General features: G+C 46.8%; 1 protein-coding gene across 5 annotated transcripts in view; it reads left to right on the forward strand.

Annotated features, from left to right (window-relative positions):
* The window catches only part of PRPSAP2 (phosphoribosyl pyrophosphate synthetase associated protein 2), a 36,998-nt gene extending 18,163 nt beyond the window's left edge, over positions 1–18,835 (forward strand). For all 5 annotated transcript variants that reach the window (XM_083474506.1, XM_083474505.1, XM_083474503.1 and 2 more), the window contains 6 exons: positions 3,170–3,285; positions 3,729–3,784; positions 6,920–7,068; positions 9,196–9,266; positions 14,565–14,711; positions 17,665–18,835. In XM_083474506.1, the coding sequence (XP_083330632.1) occupies positions 3,170–3,285; positions 3,729–3,784; positions 6,920–7,068; positions 9,196–9,266; positions 14,565–14,711; positions 17,665–17,823 (698 nt within the window). In that variant the 3' untranslated portion in view covers positions 17,824–18,835. The remainder of the gene's footprint in view (positions 1–3,169; positions 3,286–3,728; positions 3,785–6,919; positions 7,069–9,195; positions 9,267–14,564; positions 14,712–17,664) is intronic.
* Positions 18,836–20,354: the final 1,519 nt, after the last annotated feature.

Below are 20,354 nucleotides of genomic sequence, written 5' to 3' on the forward strand. Positions count from 1 at the left end.
TTTGGGAAACCCTGATGTAGATAATACTGAGCTAGATTGTCTGACTCTTTTATAAGGCAGCTTTCTTGGTCCGTAGGACAAAATTCTGTACTTGGATGGCTCTTTGGCGGACAGTCCCTTCTATTTCCTAAATTCTTTCCTGTTCACACATGCTGTCTCTTTTTTTGGGTTTTGGGGCAAATAAATCTCTTTTCGTATATTGAGAGACATGCCCAATTTCATCTGAATCCGCTTAGACTGGCAGTCCTGATTTGACTCTTGGTCAGTAGTGGGTTTTTGGCTGTTAACTTTTGGGATCAATTTTCCTTGTTAAAACCTTACAGAGTTAGTTGATGTTTCTGTAAGGAAATCCTCATAAAGTTCTAACAATTAAAACAACTGCATAGTAATTAATGGGCCAAAATATTAAATGGATGAGAATTGCATTATACAGTGGTACCCCGCAAGACGAACGCCTCGCAAGACGGAAAACCCGCTAGACGAAAGGGTTTTCCGTTTTGGAGGCGCTTCGCAAAACGAATTTCCCTATGGGCTTGCTTCGCAAGACGACAGCCCATAGGGAAATCTCAGGGACAGCGGGGAAGCGCAGCGCGTCTTCCCCACTGTCCTCGGACCTCCTCCCGCCGCCGGCTTCGGAACGAAGCTCCGATGCCGGGCGGCAGAGGGGGAAAGCCTCCTCCCGCCGCGCGGCATCGGGACGAAGCCCCGATGCTGGGCGGCGGAGGGGGAACGTCTCCTGCCGGGCGGCGGAGGGGGAACGTCTCCCCCCGCCGCGCGGCATCGGGACGAAGCCCCGATGCCGGGCGGCGGAGGGGGAACGTCTCCCCCCGCCGCGCGGCATCGGGACGAAGCCCCGATGCCGGGCGGCGGAGGGGGAACGTCTCCCCCCGCCGCGCGGCATCGGGACGAAGCTCCGATGCCGGGAGGGGGAGGGGGAAAGCCTTCTCCCGCCGCCCGGCATCGGATGGCTTTCCTGAAGACTTGGGGTGGGAGGAGGGTTTTTCTTCCCACCGCCAACATTCAGAATGCTGTTCTGAATGTTGGCGGTGGGGAGGAAAAACCCTCCTCCCACGCAAGCCCCGGGAACAGAGGGAAAGCGCTGCGCCCCTTCCCCTCCGTTCCCGTACCTGTCCTGAAGGCTTGCGGTGCGGAGAAAAGCCCTTCTCCGCACCGCCAGCCTGGCAAGCGGTTTCCCTAGGAACGCATTAATTGATTTTCAATGCATTCCTATGGGAAACCGTGCTTTGCAAGACGAAAAACCCGCAAGAAGAAAAAACTTGCGGAACGAATTAATTTCGTCTTGCGAGGCACCACTGTATAAGGGTCATGCATAATAATTAAGAAATGCATCTTTGAACAAAGGAAATGTTAAAATCCGTGAAACAAAACACACCTTAAATAGCCAGTCTAAAATATTATTATCATTATCTACTACACTTCACCCAAACAGCACAGTTCACAATATAAAATTACAAAATATGTAATAAAAACAATATCAAAACCAAGCCAATAACCTCCTTCCCATCAAACGCATGTAAACAGACACAGAAAGTTAGTTATTATTATTATTTATTAAATATGGGGGTGGGGACAGCTAAGGACACAGTTACAAAGGAACAAATGGGAGTTTAAAGTGAGTTTCTGATAGTTCCTTGGGAACTCTCACTGGGATCAGCTGCACTCAGGATCTCCCCATTGGGAGCTGCCGTATTGCCGCTATAAAATCAGCTGATTGACGCTGTCACCAAGCCCAGCTTTGCTGCTGTGCAGATGCAGTTTGAATCCAAACTACACCTGCCAGTTGGCACCTCTTTCCCTTTGCAGATGCTGCAAGCAACTTAAAGATGCCCTGCTCTGCCCGCACTTTGCTGTTTTGGCAGGCGCTGCTGTCGCTGCCATAGCGCAGCGCTGCTTGTCCTGCTTTCTCCTCTGGAGACTCAGTGCCCGGGGGGGGGGGGGTGAGTGGAAAGAATTTGAGCCACCTGTGAAGCTGGCCTGACTATGAAGCAAAACCGCCCTGAGCTGTCGGCTCAGGAATCCAGTGGTTCCATCCCCCCCCCCGCTTGCTGCTGTGAAGGGCTAGTGGGGGGACACGACTGCTGTGTGTGGGGCCACAACATCCTGCAACTGGCCAGGCCCTGTGGATGTAGATCTCCAGTTCCCGCCAAGCCACAAAGCTTAGCCTGGACTAGGAATGTCCAAAGTCCATTCCGGGGGCCTAAGATGGCCCACTGGTTGATTTAACCCAGCCCCTGTGGCAGTATATGTCCTGGGGTAAAATCCTTACAAAAAGCTCAAAAGCTGAACAACTTTGAGGTGAAATTGTAAAAAAGCTCAATACCTTTGGGTAAAATTCTCAACAACTTCAGTCCTAAAAAAAGCTTAAAAACTTTGGTCAGCCCTCACACATGAGCAGATCATCAAATCTGGCCCTCTTTGAAAAAAGTTTGGGCACCCCTGTTGGGCTAACCTACTGTGCAGGGTGGTTGTTAGAATAAAATTTGGGAGTGACAATCCTTTTGAGGAACGATGGGATATAAGAGCACAAAAGAGATAGAATTTTATTTGGCAGGTATTTTATTGTATTATAATTTATTGAATTTACCATATTTTTCACCCTATAGGGCGCACCGGCCCATAGGGCGCACCTAGTTTTTTCTTTGGGGGGGGAATAAAGAAAAAAAATTATTTCCCTCCCCAGGCGCAGGGCTGGGGCGGGGGAAGCCCGAGTTTTCCCCGACCCCAGCCCCAAGAACAGGCTGCTATCCGCAAGCTTTGGGAGCCCGGCGGGAACTCCGGCGGGCTCCCAAGGCTTGAGGATAGCTTCCTGAAGCCTGGAGAGCGAGAGGGGTTGGTGCGCACCGACCCCTCTCGCTCTCCAGGCTTCAGCGAAAGCCTACATTCGCCCCATAGGACGCACACACATTTCCCCTTCATTTTTGGAGGGGAAAAAGTGCGTCCTATAGGGCGAAAAATACGGTATATCCTGCCTTCCCTACTGAAAGTGCAAAGTCTCACACTTGCTATGGGGTGTAAGGGATAAGCATTTCCTAAGTAAAAGCTTCTTTGGGAACCAGCTTTTAACAGCTGCCACGCATTGAATGTGGGTTTCTTGCTCTTTGTTGGTGAAGTGACCTTAAAGCACTGCTCCCCTTGGTCTCCTCCCAAGGTCTGACTCACCTCATCACCATGGATTTGCATCAAAAGGAAATCCAGGGCTTCTTCAATGTCCCGGTTGACAACCTGAGAGCATCTCCATTTTTGCTACAGTACATTCAAGAAGAGGTGAGCGAAGTCGTGTCATTTCATTCCAAGCCAGGCAGATTGGGTGCTGAAAAACTGGCCTGTCCATCCAATCCTAAGCTAGGCTGGCAAGATGAGCAATGCCTTGTTCTTGATGTCACCGCAGTCCAGATGAGGACCAAAAATGAGGGTTTTTGGGGGGGGGGACAGTTAAGAACATGAGCTTACAACTAACAGTCCATTGTCATTGGAATTATACCACTTAGGACTTGTAATATTCTGCTGCTGACTCTTACAGAAATGTTCCTAAGCCCTGTCCTCTCTGGGCAGGGCAAACTCTCTGAAGGGGAAAAGTTTGTTGGGGGAAAGGGGGAAGCAGGGTTTTTGCTTCTGTGTTGGGGATTAAAAAAATTAACAACATCACAAGAATCAGATCAGACCAAAGGCACACACAGCCCATTTCATGTGTTTGTTTGTTTTTTCAGATTCCAGACTATAGAAATGCTGTGATCGTGGCCAAATCTCCGGCGTCTGCAAAGAGGTGGGTGGGTACTCCAAAACCATGTTCCTGTGTAGCACCAACTATCTTCTTTTAACACCTGAAGTTTGACTCTAGATAGAGGTTGATATCATAATACAGTGGTGCCCCGCAAGACGAATGCCTCGCAAGACGGAAAACTCGCTAGACGAAAGGGTTTTCCGTTTTGGAGGTGCTTCGCAAAATGAATTTCCTATGGGCTTGCTTCGCAAGACGACAATGTCTTGCGAGTTCCTGCTGGTTCCCCCCCCTTTTTCTAAGCCGCTAAGCCGCTTATCAGCTGATCCGATCAGCAGATAAGCCGCTAATAGCGCTAATCCGCTAATCCGTCAATGGGCTTGCTTCGCAAGATGAAAAAACCGCTAGATGAAGAGAATCACAGAATGGATTCTTTTCGTCTTGCGAGGCACCACTGTAATTTGCAAGGGTGGGCAGCGGGTCTTGGCTCCGAACCAAGTTGTGTGCATTTCTGCTTATTAAACTGATGCCGGAGCCACCAGCTGTTCTGGACCAGTGGGCACTTTTCCAATTTTGAGAGAGTGCCAGTCACAAAATAGCTGTCATATTTGCTGGGTCTGGGGGTGGGGAGTCCTTTAGTGAAACTGAACGGTGGGCGATTATCAGGACTGCAAAATATATACACAAAGTATCAAATGTGGTGACCGTAATAATAATAATACAACAAAACAACAACACCACAAACTGGCTTATAAGTATAAAACTGAATTTACTAGAATAATAGCTAGAATAGAGATAGACTGTTAACCATTCAAACAACAAACAGACTAAGGTGCCACGTGCAAAACAAAGCCTGGAGATATTGTATAAACATGGAGTGGATAATTATACAACTCCATCTTAACAAGTTACAACGTTATACAGACTGGATAAATGAACCGTTCAACAAGTAGCGTAAGTCCACTCACAGATCGGCAACCCTGTGCCGCCACAACGGCAAGGGACACTGGAGAATATGAAAAAGTTTTTCAAAGCTGTTCTTCAAAGATCGCACTGGATGAGATGTTCTTCAATGGGTCTCGAGATGGAAACACAAAGCCGTATGAATGGATCAATCACGGGAAGGCAAATCAAAGCCACCACCCTGGTGAGAATAACGCAAGTGAGCAAAAGGAGACCTGTTCTCCAGATATATTACAGGTTTCGCTACACGCTTCATCAGTCCGAAAAGCCAGTCAAACAAAACGGGTTGCTCAGGAAGCATTTCACAGAGCACATCCTTAAACCAATGGAGCTCACCTCAAGGTGTGGTGACTCCCACCGGCTTAGGTGTCTTTGAGAGGGGATGGGATAAATTCATGGATGGTGAGGTTGTCCACAGCTACTAGTCAGGGTGGTTAGATGCCGCCTCCAGATTCTAGGCGCCATGCCTCTTAAGTTACCAGTTGTTGGAGAATTGGCTTCAGGAAAGAACTGTTGTCCTCAGGTCTCCATTTGTGATCTTCCCAGAGGCACCCAGTTGGCCACTGCAGGGAATGGGGATTCTGGACTAGATACATGAGGTGACTTGTGATCTGTGTTTACAACAAACAACCATAATAAGAGCCTGCGTTGTCCAGCCAATTGCCCATCTAGCATCCTCTTCTCACAGTGGCCAAAGCTGCCGTTGTGGGAAGCCCACAAGCAGGGCGGATAAAAATCAATGTTTTTTTATTTTTTAAAAAACCCCGATTTTAAAAATTTAAATCGTATTTTTAAAATAAAATGCTTTTGGAGGAAAAATCTTCCTAAAGATTTTCTATTATAGTCCAAAAGCTATTCATCAGCAAATAAGGATTTGATTTAAGTTTTTTCCAGTGTGCTAAAACTCAGTCTAAGTTTTTTTTAATAAAAAATACGTTTAACCACATCAGTTAACAAACATAGATACATATGCTATAATATTGTTTTAGTCAAATAATTTTTTTTTAATTGTTATTAAGGAAATGATTGTTTTTCTCCTTCTAATAAAGTACAGCAGAAAAGTTATCCAAATACAGTTAACTTATTAAACCTCGCAATAATTACATAATGATCTGTCTACGTATTTCTAATAGTATAACCAAATCATTAATTTTTGATGTAAATGTAAAAACTACACTGAAAATATATTATTCCAAAACCGAAGCCTTCCTCTGTTTGTAAATATTAAGATTATACCAGCAAGAATGAGTCTTTCGGGGGTGGGTGGGTGATTTAAATCAAGTCTTACTGATTAGTGATTTAAATTGATTTGGTTTAAATCAAATCCACCATTCCCACAAGCAAGACCTGAGGGCACCAGTGCTCTCCCCACTTGTGAGTCACAGCAGCTGGTATTCCCAGGCGTAGTACAGTGGTACCTCGGGTTACATACGCTTCAGGTTGCAGACTCCGCTAACCCAGAAATAGTGCTTCAGGTTAAGAACTTTGCTTCAGGATGAGAACAGAAATCGTGCTCTGGCGGCGCGGCAGCAGCAGGAGGCCCTATTAGCTAAAGTGGTGCTTCAGGTTAAGAACAGTTTCAGGTTAAGAACGGGTCTCCGGAACGAATTAAATACTGAACCCGAGGTACCACTGTACCTCTGACAGCGGAGGCAGAGCTTGGCAGTTACGGCTCGTAGCCACTGATAGCCCTCTCCATGAATTCGCCCAGTTCTCTTTTAAAGGCACCTGGGTTGCTGGCCATCACTGCCCCCTGTGGGAGCAAGCGCCACAGTTTAACTATGCGCTGCGTGAAGAAGGTCTTTCTTTTGTCCGCCCTGAATCTTCCAACATCCATCTTCTTTGGATGCAAAGGCAGCAGTGGGGATCTATGATTCCATGAACCCTGTTGCATTTATTTATTACTTGCACCTTAGGAACTAGACCAGTGGTTTCTCAAACTTGGGTCCCCAAGCTGTTGTCGGACTACAACTCCCACCATCCCTGACCACTGGTCCTGCTAGGTAGGGATGACAGGAGTTGCAGTCCAACACCAGGTTAAGAAATGCTGAACTAGATCAATTTGGCACCAACTTGCCCTGATCACCTGTCAGCTTAACACTCTTGGGAGAGGACTGCCTGCCTGCCTTCCCTCCTCTGCTTGTATGGCTGTTTCTCTGCCGTCCTTTGCGTTGGGGACGGACGTGTTTTCTAACGTCCTTGCCCCCTTGTCCGCAGGGCTCAGTCGTTTGCAGAGCGCTTGAGACTGGGGATCGCGGTGATACACGGGGAGGCTCAAGATGCAGAGTCCGACCTGGTGGACGGCCGCCATTCGCCCCCGATGGCTAAAAGTGCAGCTGCCATTCACCCTAGTTTAGAGATACCCAGTAAGTAAACTCGCATGAGAGGAGGGGTGGGTGTCCTTAAAAGGAGACGGGCATTCACAGTGGGCATCTCCCTCTCTTGAAAGTTATATCCACACCATACAATGTAAGCACATGTCTCGCCCCCCTCCCATGCAAAATAAATAAGCTTGGGAACTGTAGATCATCAAGGGTGCTGGGAGACGTAAGCTACAGTTCCCAGCATTCCTTGGGGGAAGCCACGTGCTTTGAATGCTGTGGATGTAGCCTGAGTTACAGGGTTTGGCCATGTGTTTGCTGCAACTTCCCCTGCCCCTTCCCTGTTATGCTTGAGACTTTGCATTTAAAGTCTTTCTCTTTCTGGTTATAGAAAACTTGGGCCTATTTCATGCCCCCTGTTGTTGTTGGATGGTACCGTGATTTGCAGCATTTGGCATCATCCTTGACCCATGCCCAAGCCCTCTTGTGTCTCTTAGTGTGGTGTGCCACAAAACAGGGTACATTTGTATTGCAGCCGGTTGAAATGTGCTTTTGATTCCTGCCCGCCCCTCCCAATCCTTTTGCTCAAAACTGTGAAAAAACTGCAATGAACTTATGAGTAAAACTCAGTGCCCCCTCTTGCATGACTAGAGGGCAAGCAGATACAAGCAAACAACGCTCTCCCAAGTGCCACTAGACTAGCAAGGAGGGACACCGGTGGCACTGTGGTCTAAACCACTGAGCCTCTTGGGCTTGCCGATCAGAATGTCGGCGGTTCAAATCCCCGTGACGGGGTGTGAGCTCCCGTTGCTCTGTCCCAGCTCCTGCCAACCTAGCAGTTCGAAAGCACGCCAGTGCAAGTAGATAAATAGGTACCACTGTGGCAGGTAGATAAATGGCATTTCCATGCATTCTGGCACTTGTCACGGTGTTCTGTTGCGCCAGAAGCGGTTTAGTCCTGCTGGCCCCATGACCCGGAAAGCTGTCTGCAGACAAACGCCAGCTTCCTCAGCCTGAAAGCGAGATGAGCGCAGCAACCCCATAGTCGCCTTTGACTGGACTTAACTGTCCAAGGGTCCTTTACCTTTTACCTGGTGTAGCCCATCCTCACTGTGCCCCTGAGCATCTCTTGTGACCTCCCATGCTAGTGAAAGCCTGTCATTCATTCTTATGGGGAAAATAGGTTGTGTTGCATTTTGGTGCTGGTGGTGGTGGTGAAATCCTCTGTCCTTGACAGTGGATGTCTTGGCTTCCTATGGTGGGGATTCTTGCAACGGGGAAGTCACGTGTCTCCATTCAGACTGGACAGGTCTTACCGGAGGGCCCTTCCTGCCTCCTCAGATACCCTGTCTGTCACAGTGATAGCTATTTTAAGATGCTCCATGTATAGTACGGGTAGGCAAACTAAGGCCTGGGGGCCGGATCTGGCCCAATCGCCTTCTAAATCCAGCCTGTGGACGGTTCAGGAATCACATGTTTTTATATGAGTAACAGTGTGTTTTTATTTAAAATGCATCTCTGGGTTGTTTGTGTGGCCTGCCTGGTGTTTTTACATGAGTAGAATGTGTCCTTTTATTTAAAATGCATCTCTGCGTTATTTGTGGGGCATAGGAATACGTTCATCCTCCCCCCCAAAAAAATATAGTCCAGCCCCCCCAAGGTCTGAGAGACAGTGGACCAGCCCCCTGCTGAAAAAGTTTGCTGACCCCTGACATATAGGGTGCTCCTGGCCTTGCAGATCCTGCCGGATCCCTGGCTCCTCTCATCCCTGAGCCTTCAGGCCCTGCGTGCTGGGAGTCTGCCAATAGGCGGAGGACCACAGGACTCCCACCCCTGCTAAACACAATCAGGGGTGGCACTTGCTTTATGGAGCTTGTGATTCCATAAGGCCTTTTGTGTTCTCTCTCTCTCTCTCTCTCTCTCTCTCTCTCTCTCCCTCCCCCCTAATGGTTTTGCTGTAGGGCTTGTTGGTATCAGCAAGGACAGCTTTTGGCGTGACCAGCAGGGGTCGTTGCTGTCAGTAGGAAGTGGAACCTGGCCTGGTTGGCTGGAGTCACGATGAGTGGGGAAAGCATCTACCGAGAGAACACCCTGTAACTAAGAGGAATGCTAAAAGGCAGGAGGTCTACTGCAACATTATAAGACTCCTTTCTTTCTCCCCTTTTTAACCAGTGTTGATTCCAAAAGAGAAACCTCCCATCACGGTTGTTGGAGATGTGGGCGGAAGGATAGCCATCATCGTGGTATGTAGCTGCCTTACTGCAGCAACCTGTAGATTCTGAATTGCCTTTTAGTGTTTGAGAACGTCACATGGAAAGATGCTGTCAAGATGCGGATGTGTTTGTGTGTCCCCCAAATCAATTAAAAAAATAAAAACCTGGTCCACGGTATACTGCCACCATCTACTGACTTACGAGGCAGCAGGGGTCCACGTTCAGGAACCTGCCTTCCAGGGATTTCGGCAACACCTGCAGTCCCCCAGTAGAAAAGCAGGAGGGGAGGGGAACTCTGTGTCTGTAGCCTTAGTGATCCAAGCTGACCTAGAATCAGGATTGTAGAGTTGGAAAGGGACCCCAAGGGTCATCTAGAACAACCCCCACCTAAAGCAACCACAACAGATGGCTAGCCAACCTCTGCTTAAAAACCTCTAAGGGAGGGGAGTCCATTACCTTCCAAAGGAGTCCATTCCAAAAAGTTTTATGAATGTTGGGAAAATGCTGAAATGAAATTAATTGGCTCTGGTTAAAATATTTAAAGAATCTGGTAAAAGGGTTGGTTTTGAGAAATTGATAAAAAAAAAGATTTGAGTTTTAAACTTTAAGCTTGTTCTTAAAAGATAAAATGAGATTAGAGTAAGATAACATAATGATAAAATATTATGAACTATGGAAAGGATTTGCTGGGACAACTACTAATCAAGAAACAAGAGATGGGAGGGGGAGGAGGTCAGGGAAAGAAGGTAATGAAATGTGGAGAATTTGGAAAAAATTGTTTTGTTGTTTTTTTCTTTTTGTGTTTCTATTATTTTTTTTCTTTTTTGTAATTTTGTCTTTTTTGTGTAATTTTTTAAAAAAATTCTTGTGTTTCAATAAATATCATTTAAAAAACAACAACAAAGGAGTCTATTCCACTGTCGAACAGCTCTTACTGTCAGAAAGATCCTCCTGATGTTTAGTTGGAATCTCCTTTCTTGTAATTTGAATCTGATAATTCACACCTATTATTATTATTATTATTATTATTATTATTATTATTATTTGCATCTACACCCCACTTTTCTACCAAGGAGCTCAAGGTGGCTTAAGCATCCCCCCCCATTTTATCCTTACAGCAACCCTCACTCATTAGGGCTGAAAGTGAGTGGCTGGCCCCAAGGCATAGCTGTCAACGTTTCCCTTTTTTAAAGGGAAATTCCCTTATTCTGAATAGGATTCCTCGCAAGAAAAGGGGAAAGTTGACAGCTATGGCCCAAGGTCACCCAGTGAGCTTTCACAGCTGAGTGGTGATTCGAACCCTGGTCTCCCAGGTCCTAGTCCAGCACTCTAACCACTATGCCACACAGGCCCTTATAGCAGCAAGATTTATTTCAACTAATAAGAGACAGCAGAGTTGATACTGGAACACAGTGCAAAAAAATATGATTTCCAAGAAGTAAGACAGATTGTAAAAGTTCAGGAACGTTTGAATTACAGAACCAGCACGCACTGAAAATAAGAAAGACTTGACTAGCTAAAGTTACAATATCCCTTTCCTACCAACCTCAACTCCCCTCCCCGACACAACACGGTTTGAAAACCAGGCAGCTGCAGTTAGCAGGAGAGGAAGACGAGGGCAGCAAACAAGGAAGTAAAAAATGTTTCGGACCCTTTTTCATGGAGACAGCCCACATGTTATTCCACAACCGAATGCATGGGCAGACAAGCCAGACTCCCTAGAACTAGTCTGGAGATGAAAGCCTGGGACGGGCCCAGCTGCAGAATATTGCCAATTAAGAATGGGCGGGTGTTTTTGGGAACTCTAATGCCAGCCTCAAGATAAGGGCTATAACTCATCAAGCAGCTGATAGTGATTACAGGAGACGCTAAATTCCCAGGCTGCCCTAGATCTTCCCAAGAACCCCAGTTTCTGTACTATTCTGTTCTCTCAAACCAGGAGTGGGGAATGCAATTCTAGTCAGTCGTCCTTGCTGGCTCACAGATACTTTGGGGAGCATTTCTCAGCTGCTGGGATGTGTCATTCATGTGGTGTGGCTGCATCCCTAGTTAACAGGATCAGTGGTCAAGCATGATGCGAGTTGTACAGTGGTGCCCCGCAAGACGAATGCCTCGCAAGACAAAAAACTCGCTAGACGAAAGGTTTTTTCATTCGCGATTTGCCTCGCAAGACGAATTCCCCTATGGGCTTGCTTCGCAAGACAAAAACGTCTTGCGACTTTGTTAAACCGTTTAAACCGTGCTTCGCAAGAAGAAAAATTCGCTAGACGGCAAAAATTGCGTAACGAATTAATTTCGTCTTGCGGGGCACCACTGTAGTCCCAAAACAGCTGGAGGGCAAAGTTTGGCCACCCTTGTCCTAATGGGCCTTATATATTCTTCCAGGGGGAATTGGGACCCAAATCCATAATTATTGCTTCTGTCCATGGCCCAAACTCACACCAATGGAGGTTTTTAGTGTGTACTTTTTCCCTTTGGGAGAAATTTAAGGAGGGTGAGGTCTTGATTGGCAGTGATCCTAAGTGGCTGGGGAAACCCAGCCAGATGGGTGGGATATAAATAATAAATTATTATTAAATTATTATTATTATACGTTTTGGCACCTGTAGTAGTGCCAATTCCGCTGATCGAAGCAGTCGAGTGGGCACATGGGGGGAGGGAAAGGCGAGCTCGAAAGTAAAGTGGTCCCAGCTTGTTAAGGGCTTTCGATACGAATACACGATGACTGTGATTTGTGGCATCTGCATTTCGCAAGGAAATCCAGCAATCTGAAGCTGAGCGTGCCACTCGGCTTCATGGCTCGCAGCCTATGCTAATACTGTGCTGCTTTTGCGCTGGAGTTTTTAAATGGCCTCTTGCCTTACTGTGTCTCCTGCTTGGAGGTAATTGGTGCCGCTGAGTAAATCTGGGTCACATTTATCAGGTTTGGCTGCCGAGACTAAAGAGCTGCTCCTCGTGAGCACACCAGACTGCTCTGAATTAAAGGGAGCGCTTCCCCGGCTTTTAATAGGAAGCTGAAATTCCAGCCATTGATTCCCATTCCATCGGCGTTCCTGATTCAGAATAAAAGGCTTCCAGTAGTGGGAGGAAACTAGTGTTTCCTTTTAACAAGCAAGCGAGCTCTTCTTTTTCTTCTTCATTTAACTTAATCTTTCGTCTCCTGTCCAGTCTTCCGGTTTGTTTAAAGTTAACACGTTTTCAACAACATTAAAGTGGCTAATGATTATTCTCCACCCCTGTGGTTATTAGCCGAGTTGCTCATCCAGTTCTTGCATCAGATAACAAACTCCAGTGATGGCTGCTTTTACTGACAGAGGCAACCTTCATATCCCTTGCCGCGTGGGAATGGAGAGGCTGCGGAATAATCCAGCGTAACAGCTGTTGAAAGATTTGTGCGTTGGCTGGAGGATTTAGTTTTCCTAGGAAGGGTGGACTTTTAAGATGCTTGTAGGGAGAGATTAGAGTATATCTGGTGATAGGAATAAATAACCTGTGCAGTTGAGGCCTGGGTCTTCCAGATGTTTTGGACCACGCTTCTCATCATCCCTGACTATTGGCCTTGCTAGCTGGGGCTGATGGGAGTTGTAGTCCAAAAAATACATTGCGTTTGCCAGATTGGGGAAGGCTGAGTGCTCTGTCTGTTTCCATTATCACGTTTGCAAGTGTGAAAAGCAAATCCATTATGTACCTCATTAAGCAAAATCAAAACACTTCGGGCCTGTGGGAATGCATATATCCCCGCTACGTCTTGCTGTGACCTGCTTGGTTAGAGAAATTGCCTACAGTGGTTTGTCATTTGGGACCCGGCAGCTGTTATCGCTGGAAATGCTTTGCAATATACAAATATATTCTTTCTTTGTTTAGCCAAAGCCATTGCAAAAAATAAAATACATCAAACAGAATAAAATACATTCCACAGTTAAAATAATTATTAAGACCAAATGTTTTGTCAGATAAGGGGTTGCTTCCCTGAAGAATTTACACTTTCCATCCCTACAAACTTTCTCCTTAAAATTGTCGCTCAAGACAAAACAGGCCACTTTTCAGAGGTGTAGGTGGACCTGCCCCAGATTAAAAGTTAAATATCCAATCGATCTCCCTACTGGGAGATTCAAATCTTTGAACAAGGCTGCTCTTAAGTCCTTGTGGTTTGGGCAAAACCAGTGAGTAGCAGGGTAAATATTCTACAAGGGCAAGCTTTTTATTCATAAGGGATCCAGTGAGAGCATCCTGCAGCAATGGCAGGGACATAGACTGGAGCCACAGAGCTGTAAAGGCTGTTTTCCATTTGTGATGCTAGTTAGTAAGGGTGAGGAGTCTGAATGGGCAGTTTGGAATGCTAAGAGGCACATTTGGACAGGTGGACAGACAGAAGTGAGATCAGCACAAAAATCATGCTTTGAAATGGGAAAAAAGTTCGTGGTGTTGCATCTAGCATCTAGTACACCTAGCCCTTAACAACTTGGGACCAGTTTACCTATTAGATCGCCTTAACCTACCTGTAGCCAATCCACTGCTTCATTCTGCGGAATTGGCACTGCTGCAGGTGCCACATAATGCCCGTTCCACATTGGTAAGAAATCAAATCATTTTGTGTGGCAGTACCTACACTTGGGAACTCCCTGCCTATTGATATCAAGCGGGCAGCTTCTCTGCACTCTTTGTTGGTGCCTGCTAAAATCTTTCTTGATTAGACAACCCTGGCCAAACGTTTAGAAAGCCGGAGTAATTTTAATCTGTTTTAGTACTGCAACTTTTGAAGGTTTTAAAGCACGGTTGTAAACTCTTATAATGTCTTTTCCTAAAACACTTTAAGGGTTGTTGTTTTTTGTTGGGTTTTTTTTTTGCAACCAAGTGATGTTTGATAAATCAGTTATATGTTCCCTCTCTCCCTGTTTCACACTTGGGGCATCGGGGTAGGGCACTGGCGGAGGAATGGGGGGAGCGCATTGCCCCTGGCACCATCAGGGAGGGGGGTACCATTGTGGCTGTCCCTCTGACACATGTCATGTGCCACGCCCCCAGGACGCACGCCACACCCCACGGGACGCGCGCTAGTGACACCCCCGCCTGCTCTCTGCCCCTGGTGCTGGAGCATACAGCTTTGCCACTGGGGTAGGGGACAGAAAAAAGTTTGGAATTATTGCCCCACCCACTTCCTTCTGGCCCCACCCACCAGTGGCATGTGGCCCCCGGAATATTGCCCAGAAGGAAATCTGGCCCTTAAAAAATGGTTCCTCCCTAAGTGGCTCTAGAGGCCTTCCACTTCCCTCCGGCGGCCTCGTTGAGGCAACACTGATAATCCTCTTCTCATGTCCTCTTGGCCAGGACGACATAATAGATGACGTAGACAGCTTCCTGGCTGCTGCCGAGACGCTCAAAGAGAGAGGCGCCTACAAGATTTTTGTCATGGCCACTCATGGCCTCCTTTCCTCGGATGCCCCCCGGTTGATAGAGGAGTCTGCAATCGATGAGGTAAGCTAGCAGAATGGGCTCGTTTTCCCCAAAATGGCAGTGTGTGCCTACAGATGCTAACTTTGCAAACTGGATGAGCCGTAGATCGAGAGGGTCTGACTTGGATTCTGTAGCCACAAAGCTCCTAAAACTACCCATATTTTTTTCCTGGGAACAGTGTGGGGGGACTTTCGCGTTTAGTGTGGAATGAGGCGCTTGAGACAACAGCCCTTGGTTGCGACAATGACAGTGTGAGGGGATCTTGCAGGGAGCTTCCAAAGCTGCGGGCCTTAGAAAAAACTGCCGACATTTGTCTCGCGCAAGTGAGGTGGTGAATTGGATGCAGGAAGGGCATTTTTGTGCCCCTCTGAAAATGGCAGAATTTAGCATTTTTAAGCCAATTTACACACAGAGAGAGCAAAAAAGGAGCATCAAGGGAACTTAAAAACCACCAATAAAAGTATACTGATAGAACCAGCCGAGATCTATAGATTATTGTGAGCCGCCCTGAGGTCTACGGATGAAGGGCTGTATACACATTTAATAAGTAATGATAAGAACAATGGAAAGGTTGGGGAACCTACTGGAAATAAATGGAAACGAGGTCTAGCAAAGCCATCAGACTTTTTTCCAGAGACCTAAAAAACCCATTTCCTCACCCTGCTCCAGCCATGATGCTCTTCCTTGCTGGGCCTTCAGGTGTTCTGTAGCAAGCACAATCTGTGGCTACACAGACCTGCCTGGAAATGCGTGGGCTTAGGCCCTGGCTGCTGATTCAGCAGCTGCTCCCCTGTTCAGACTTCTGATTCTTGCATCCTGCCCTTAAAGGTCAGCACATAGTTAACCTTTGGAACGTGCTGCCACAGGAAGAAGTAGTGGCGGCTACCATCTTGGATGACTTCAAAAGAGCATTAAGAGCATTAATTGCTAAAAACTGGAAAAAAGAAACTGTGCCAACAAAAAAGGAAAGGCAAGACAAACTGTTAGAGTATATTGAACTGGCTAGATTAACAGAGGCAATTAGAGATCACACTAGACAAGAGTTTCAAAAAGCATGGGGGAAATGCAGAGAATACTTCACAAAACAGTGCCCTAAAATACATATGTGGACTTGTTTTGATTAATGTCTGCAGGAGACTTTGTGGATATTTAAGTTCTAATTAGAAAAACCTTAATAATTATTCATAAAGGAAACAGCTTATAAGAAGTTAATAAGGAGGCCAGATACAGGATAAAGGAAGTCTTTTATTTGCTGGTTTGTATTGTTGTATGTTATGCTCACTGTATGTTATGTTCACATTTAATGAGGGTGGATTTCTGTATTGGGGTGTGTGTGTGGGGGGGGTTATGTTGTAAATAAAGTTCCAGTTTTTTATTTTTATTTTTAAAAAGAGCATTAAGACAAATTCCTGGAGGAATAAGGGGTATTGTGGCTTGTAGCCAGGATTACTGCGCTTTCCCTCCACAGCCAAGAGGCAGCGATGCTTCCGAATATCAGCTGCTGGAAGCCACAGGAGGAAGAGATGCTCTTGTGCTTGGATGCTACTTGTGGGTTTTCCACGGGCGTCTGCTTGGCCACTCTGAGAACAGGATGCTGGACTAGAGGGGCCAGGAACCCAGGTCCAGCCGGCTGCTCGGATCAGATGGGGCCAGAAGGAAGCTGTTAAGTCCTACAAGATGCCCAAGACATAGTTCTGGCTGAGTGTGGCTGCTGTAAGGTCACAGTGGCTGAGTAGGGGATTTGAACACAGGTCACCCTGGTCCAAGTCTATTCAGCATCTCACATGGTCTCTCTGGCCCCTCCTCTTCCTTCCTTACTCCCAACACAATTCTTATAGTCTTTTATATATAAAGGTAAAGGGACCCCTGACCATTAGGTCCAGTGGTGGCCGACTCTGGGGTTGCAGCGCTCATCTCGCTTTACTGGCCAAGGGAGCCGGCGTACAGCTTCCGGGTCATGTGGCCAGCATGACTAAGCCACTTCTGGCGAACCAGAGCAGTGCATGGAAACGCTGTTTACCTTCCCGCCGGAGCAGTACCTATTTATCTACTTGCGCTTTGACGTGCTTTCGAACTGCTAGGTTGGCAGGAGCAGGGACCGAGCACTGGGAGCTCACCCCGTTGCGGGGATTCGAACCGCTGACCTTCTGATCGGCAAGTCCTATATATACCTCCTGTTTTAATAATTTTTAGCTTTCCAAAACGTCCTGCAGATTTTATTTGTTTATAAAATTTCTATACCGCTTTATACATTTAATAAAAATCTCAAAGCGGTTTACAGCATATTAAATCAATAAAACATTAGCCAGGCGATGTTCCTCTGGCCTCATGAGGAGCCTCTTCAGTAGGGCTGGTGAGTGTGGGCCTTGCCCCCTAGGCCAGGTGGGAAGGGCCTTGCAGGGAGCGTTCTTCACGCTCACAGCCGGGCAATGTTCCTCCGGCCTCATCATTTTAAATGACTGTACGTATGCTGGCCTATGACCGTAATAAAGATTTGATTGACTCCCAACACGAAGCAAAATGGGATCAGCTGAAAAACTTTCCTGTTTCTAATTTTAAATCCAGTACTAAAAAGGTAAAGGTGAAGGACTCCTGGACGGTTAAGTCCAGTCAAAGTCGACTATGAGGTGTGGCGCTCATCTCGCTTTCAGGTTGAGGGAGCTGGCGTTTGCCCGCAGACAGCTTTCTGGGTCATGTGGCCAGCATGACTAAACTGCTTCTGGCGCAACAGAACACCGTGACGGAAACCAGAGCACACGGAAACGCTGTTTACCTTCCTGCTGGAGTGGTACCCATTTATCTGCTTGCACTGGTGTGCTTTTGAACTGCCAGCAACAAGCTGCAAGGAAGATGCACCACTCTCTCTTTTGCAGCTTTGTTTAGAAGTGATCCCAAGGTGTTTGCGGCTGCGACTCTTCCTGCCGCCTTCTTAATTTCCAACCTCCCTCCTCACTCTCTTTGCCTCTCTTCCCAGGTTGTGGTCACCAACACAATCCCTCACGAGATCCAAAAGCTCCAGTGCCCCAAAATTAAGACTGTGGACATCAGCATGATCCTTTCGGAGGCCATCCGCAGAATCCACAACGGGGAGTCCATGTCGTACCTTTTCAGGAATATAGGCCTGGATGACTGACTGCTACCTTGGAAGGCGAGGAGGAGGAGGAGGAGGAGGAGAAGAAAAATATTTTCAGGGGCCAAACTGGACATCTACACAGAAAACCGAGCTGTGAAGCATCGTGGCTTAAACTTTGTCCTTCAATGGAACCCACTTTGTTTAGTTGCTTCCCTTCCCCATGATTTAAATTTAGTAGATGAAATTTCCAGAACTTTTTTCTTCTTTTTTTGCAAAAAGACTTTTATTGGGGAGAAAAAGAACAAAAATCTAGTCTGTTACGTTTAGCTGCACTGTTGGTTAAGGACACGGTCCTTTTTGAGAAGTTCTTGAGCCTCCTTGAAATGCACTGGGGGCCTGTGCAGGATAGCACCCTGCGTCTCTTGAGGGTTTGGGTGACCAGGGGGGGCAACCGCGTTGTTTTGAAAGAGAAGCCCTATCCCCCTGGGCAATGACTCCCCAGGAGTGGGATTCTCCTGGTGAGAGACCCGCAGGGCCTGTTCCCATAGAACAGGTTATCCTTGTTTACCTGTAAGCGAAAACTGTAGCCTTGCGCCCTGTGGGAGTCAGAGGACACGGAAATGGCAGTCGTGGGCTGGAGCAACAGCATGCTCCGTCTCCTGCCTCTCCTGGTCATTTCAATGAGGTTCACGCAGGAGAACTTCCTGGGAAATGGAGCTCTAAGGGTACAAATGTGCTTGCGCGCACACACACATAAACACACACACACACACTCGGAGAAAAGGGTCACGGTTCCTACGTGTTCACATTCCTTTCCTCCCCGAATCAGCTTGCTTGCAAGTGCTTTGAAGGGTTAAGTACATACGATTCTTTTATCTTTTTTTTAATATATAAAAAAGCTACTGTATAAAGTTCGCATCTGACAAGCCAAAAAAGAAAAAAAAAAGTTGTACTGTTGTACGCAGTTCAGTGACATTTTTTGTAGAAGTGCTTTTATAGGAAAAGCATATGGAGTATGCACTGGTATTTATTTTCTGCAATGAGAAGAATAAATGACTTTGTTTTTGTGTGAGCTTCTTAGGCAATATTTGTTCGGCGGTTGTGCTCTTTTTGTCAGCGGAACAATATTCCGGGTGGTGAGTGTGTGCGTGCCGGCAGCTTCCTGCGCTCCTTCAGTCTCCCCCTCTCCAAAAAAATAGCTTGTTTCGACGTTTTTGCAAGGCTTTTCCCACCTTGCGAAAGTGCAGCAGTGGGCTTCATCTCACCCTTCTGGAATCTTTTTAGCTTTGCTTGCAAACTTCCATTCCCACACCTCCTAATATGCTGTTCAAGTGGGCACTCTGCAGAAACAAACCTCCTTAAACCAGCTCACACATGAGCAACATTGACATGCAAAATCCACAGCTCAAGAGTGTCAGGTTGGAATTTGATATCTCTTCAGCTGCCCCTGTGTTGAATGCACAACAGGCTTCAGGAACCGCGTTCCTGGGTTAGGCTTTAACGGAAGCCGCTCATTAAACAATGCCGCTAGCTAACGAAAAGGCTGACACATTAACAAAAGAGTGTCAATGTTTAGGAGGAAGGGTGGACAAGTTGGCCTGTGAGGAGACAGACATTTGAAGGGAGAATTGCACAAAAATGTCAAGGTGCAAGTTCTGCCAAGCCCAAGGACCTGTGGAGTGAGGGTGGGGGTAGGATGGGGAGAAACTCAATTCAGTTAGCATTTAAAGGCAAAACCCATCAAAATTCACCTTTTCTAAAAACGATGCAGGAACTGAAACACGGCTATCCTTCAACATTCAACCTTCTCTGAATTTTGCAGCGCAGTTCACCAGCCAAAATGTGCTTACATTCACACATTAGTGAATTGTATCCTACAAAAATTCTATATATTATGGGAAGTTGCTTTGTGTGCATCGGGGGAAATTGCATGCCAAAATGCATACTAGGAGAAATTTGACCTACAACGTTGATGAGTTTCATGAGGAAGTCACAGATGTGCTTAAGACTGAGCTTAAGACTGGAAAAATGAGAAACTTAATAATAATAATTTATTATTTATACCCCGCCCATCTGGCTGAGTTTCCCCAGCCACTCTGGGCGGCTCGCAATCAAGTGTTAAAAACAGTACAGCGTTACATATTAAAAACTTCCCTGAACAGGGCTGCCTTAAGATGTCTTCTGAATGTCAGGTAATTGTTTATCTCTTTGACATCTGATGGGAGGGCGTTCCACAGGGCAGGCACCACTACCGAGAAGGCCCTCTGTCTGGTTCCCTGTAGCCTCACTTCTCGCAATGAGGGAACCACCAGAAGGCCCTCGGCGCTGCATCTCAGTTTCCGGGTTGAACGATGGGGGTGGAGACGCTCCTTCAGGAAACAGGACCGAGGCCGTTTAGGGCTTTAAATCTCAGCACCAACACTTTGAATCGTGCTCGGAAACGTACTGGGAGCCAATGCAGATCTCTCAGAACCGGTGTTATGTGGTCCCGGCGGCCACTCCCAGTCACCAGTCTAGCTGCCGCATTCTGGATTAATTGCAGTTTCCGGGTCACCTTCAAAGGTAGCCCCACGTAGAGTGAGTTGCAGCAG

This window comes from Podarcis liolepis, assembly GCF_965112155.1.
Source record: "Podarcis liolepis genome assembly, chromosome: 14".
Taxonomy (NCBI): Eukaryota; Metazoa; Chordata; class Lepidosauria; order Squamata; family Lacertidae; genus Podarcis; species Podarcis liolepis.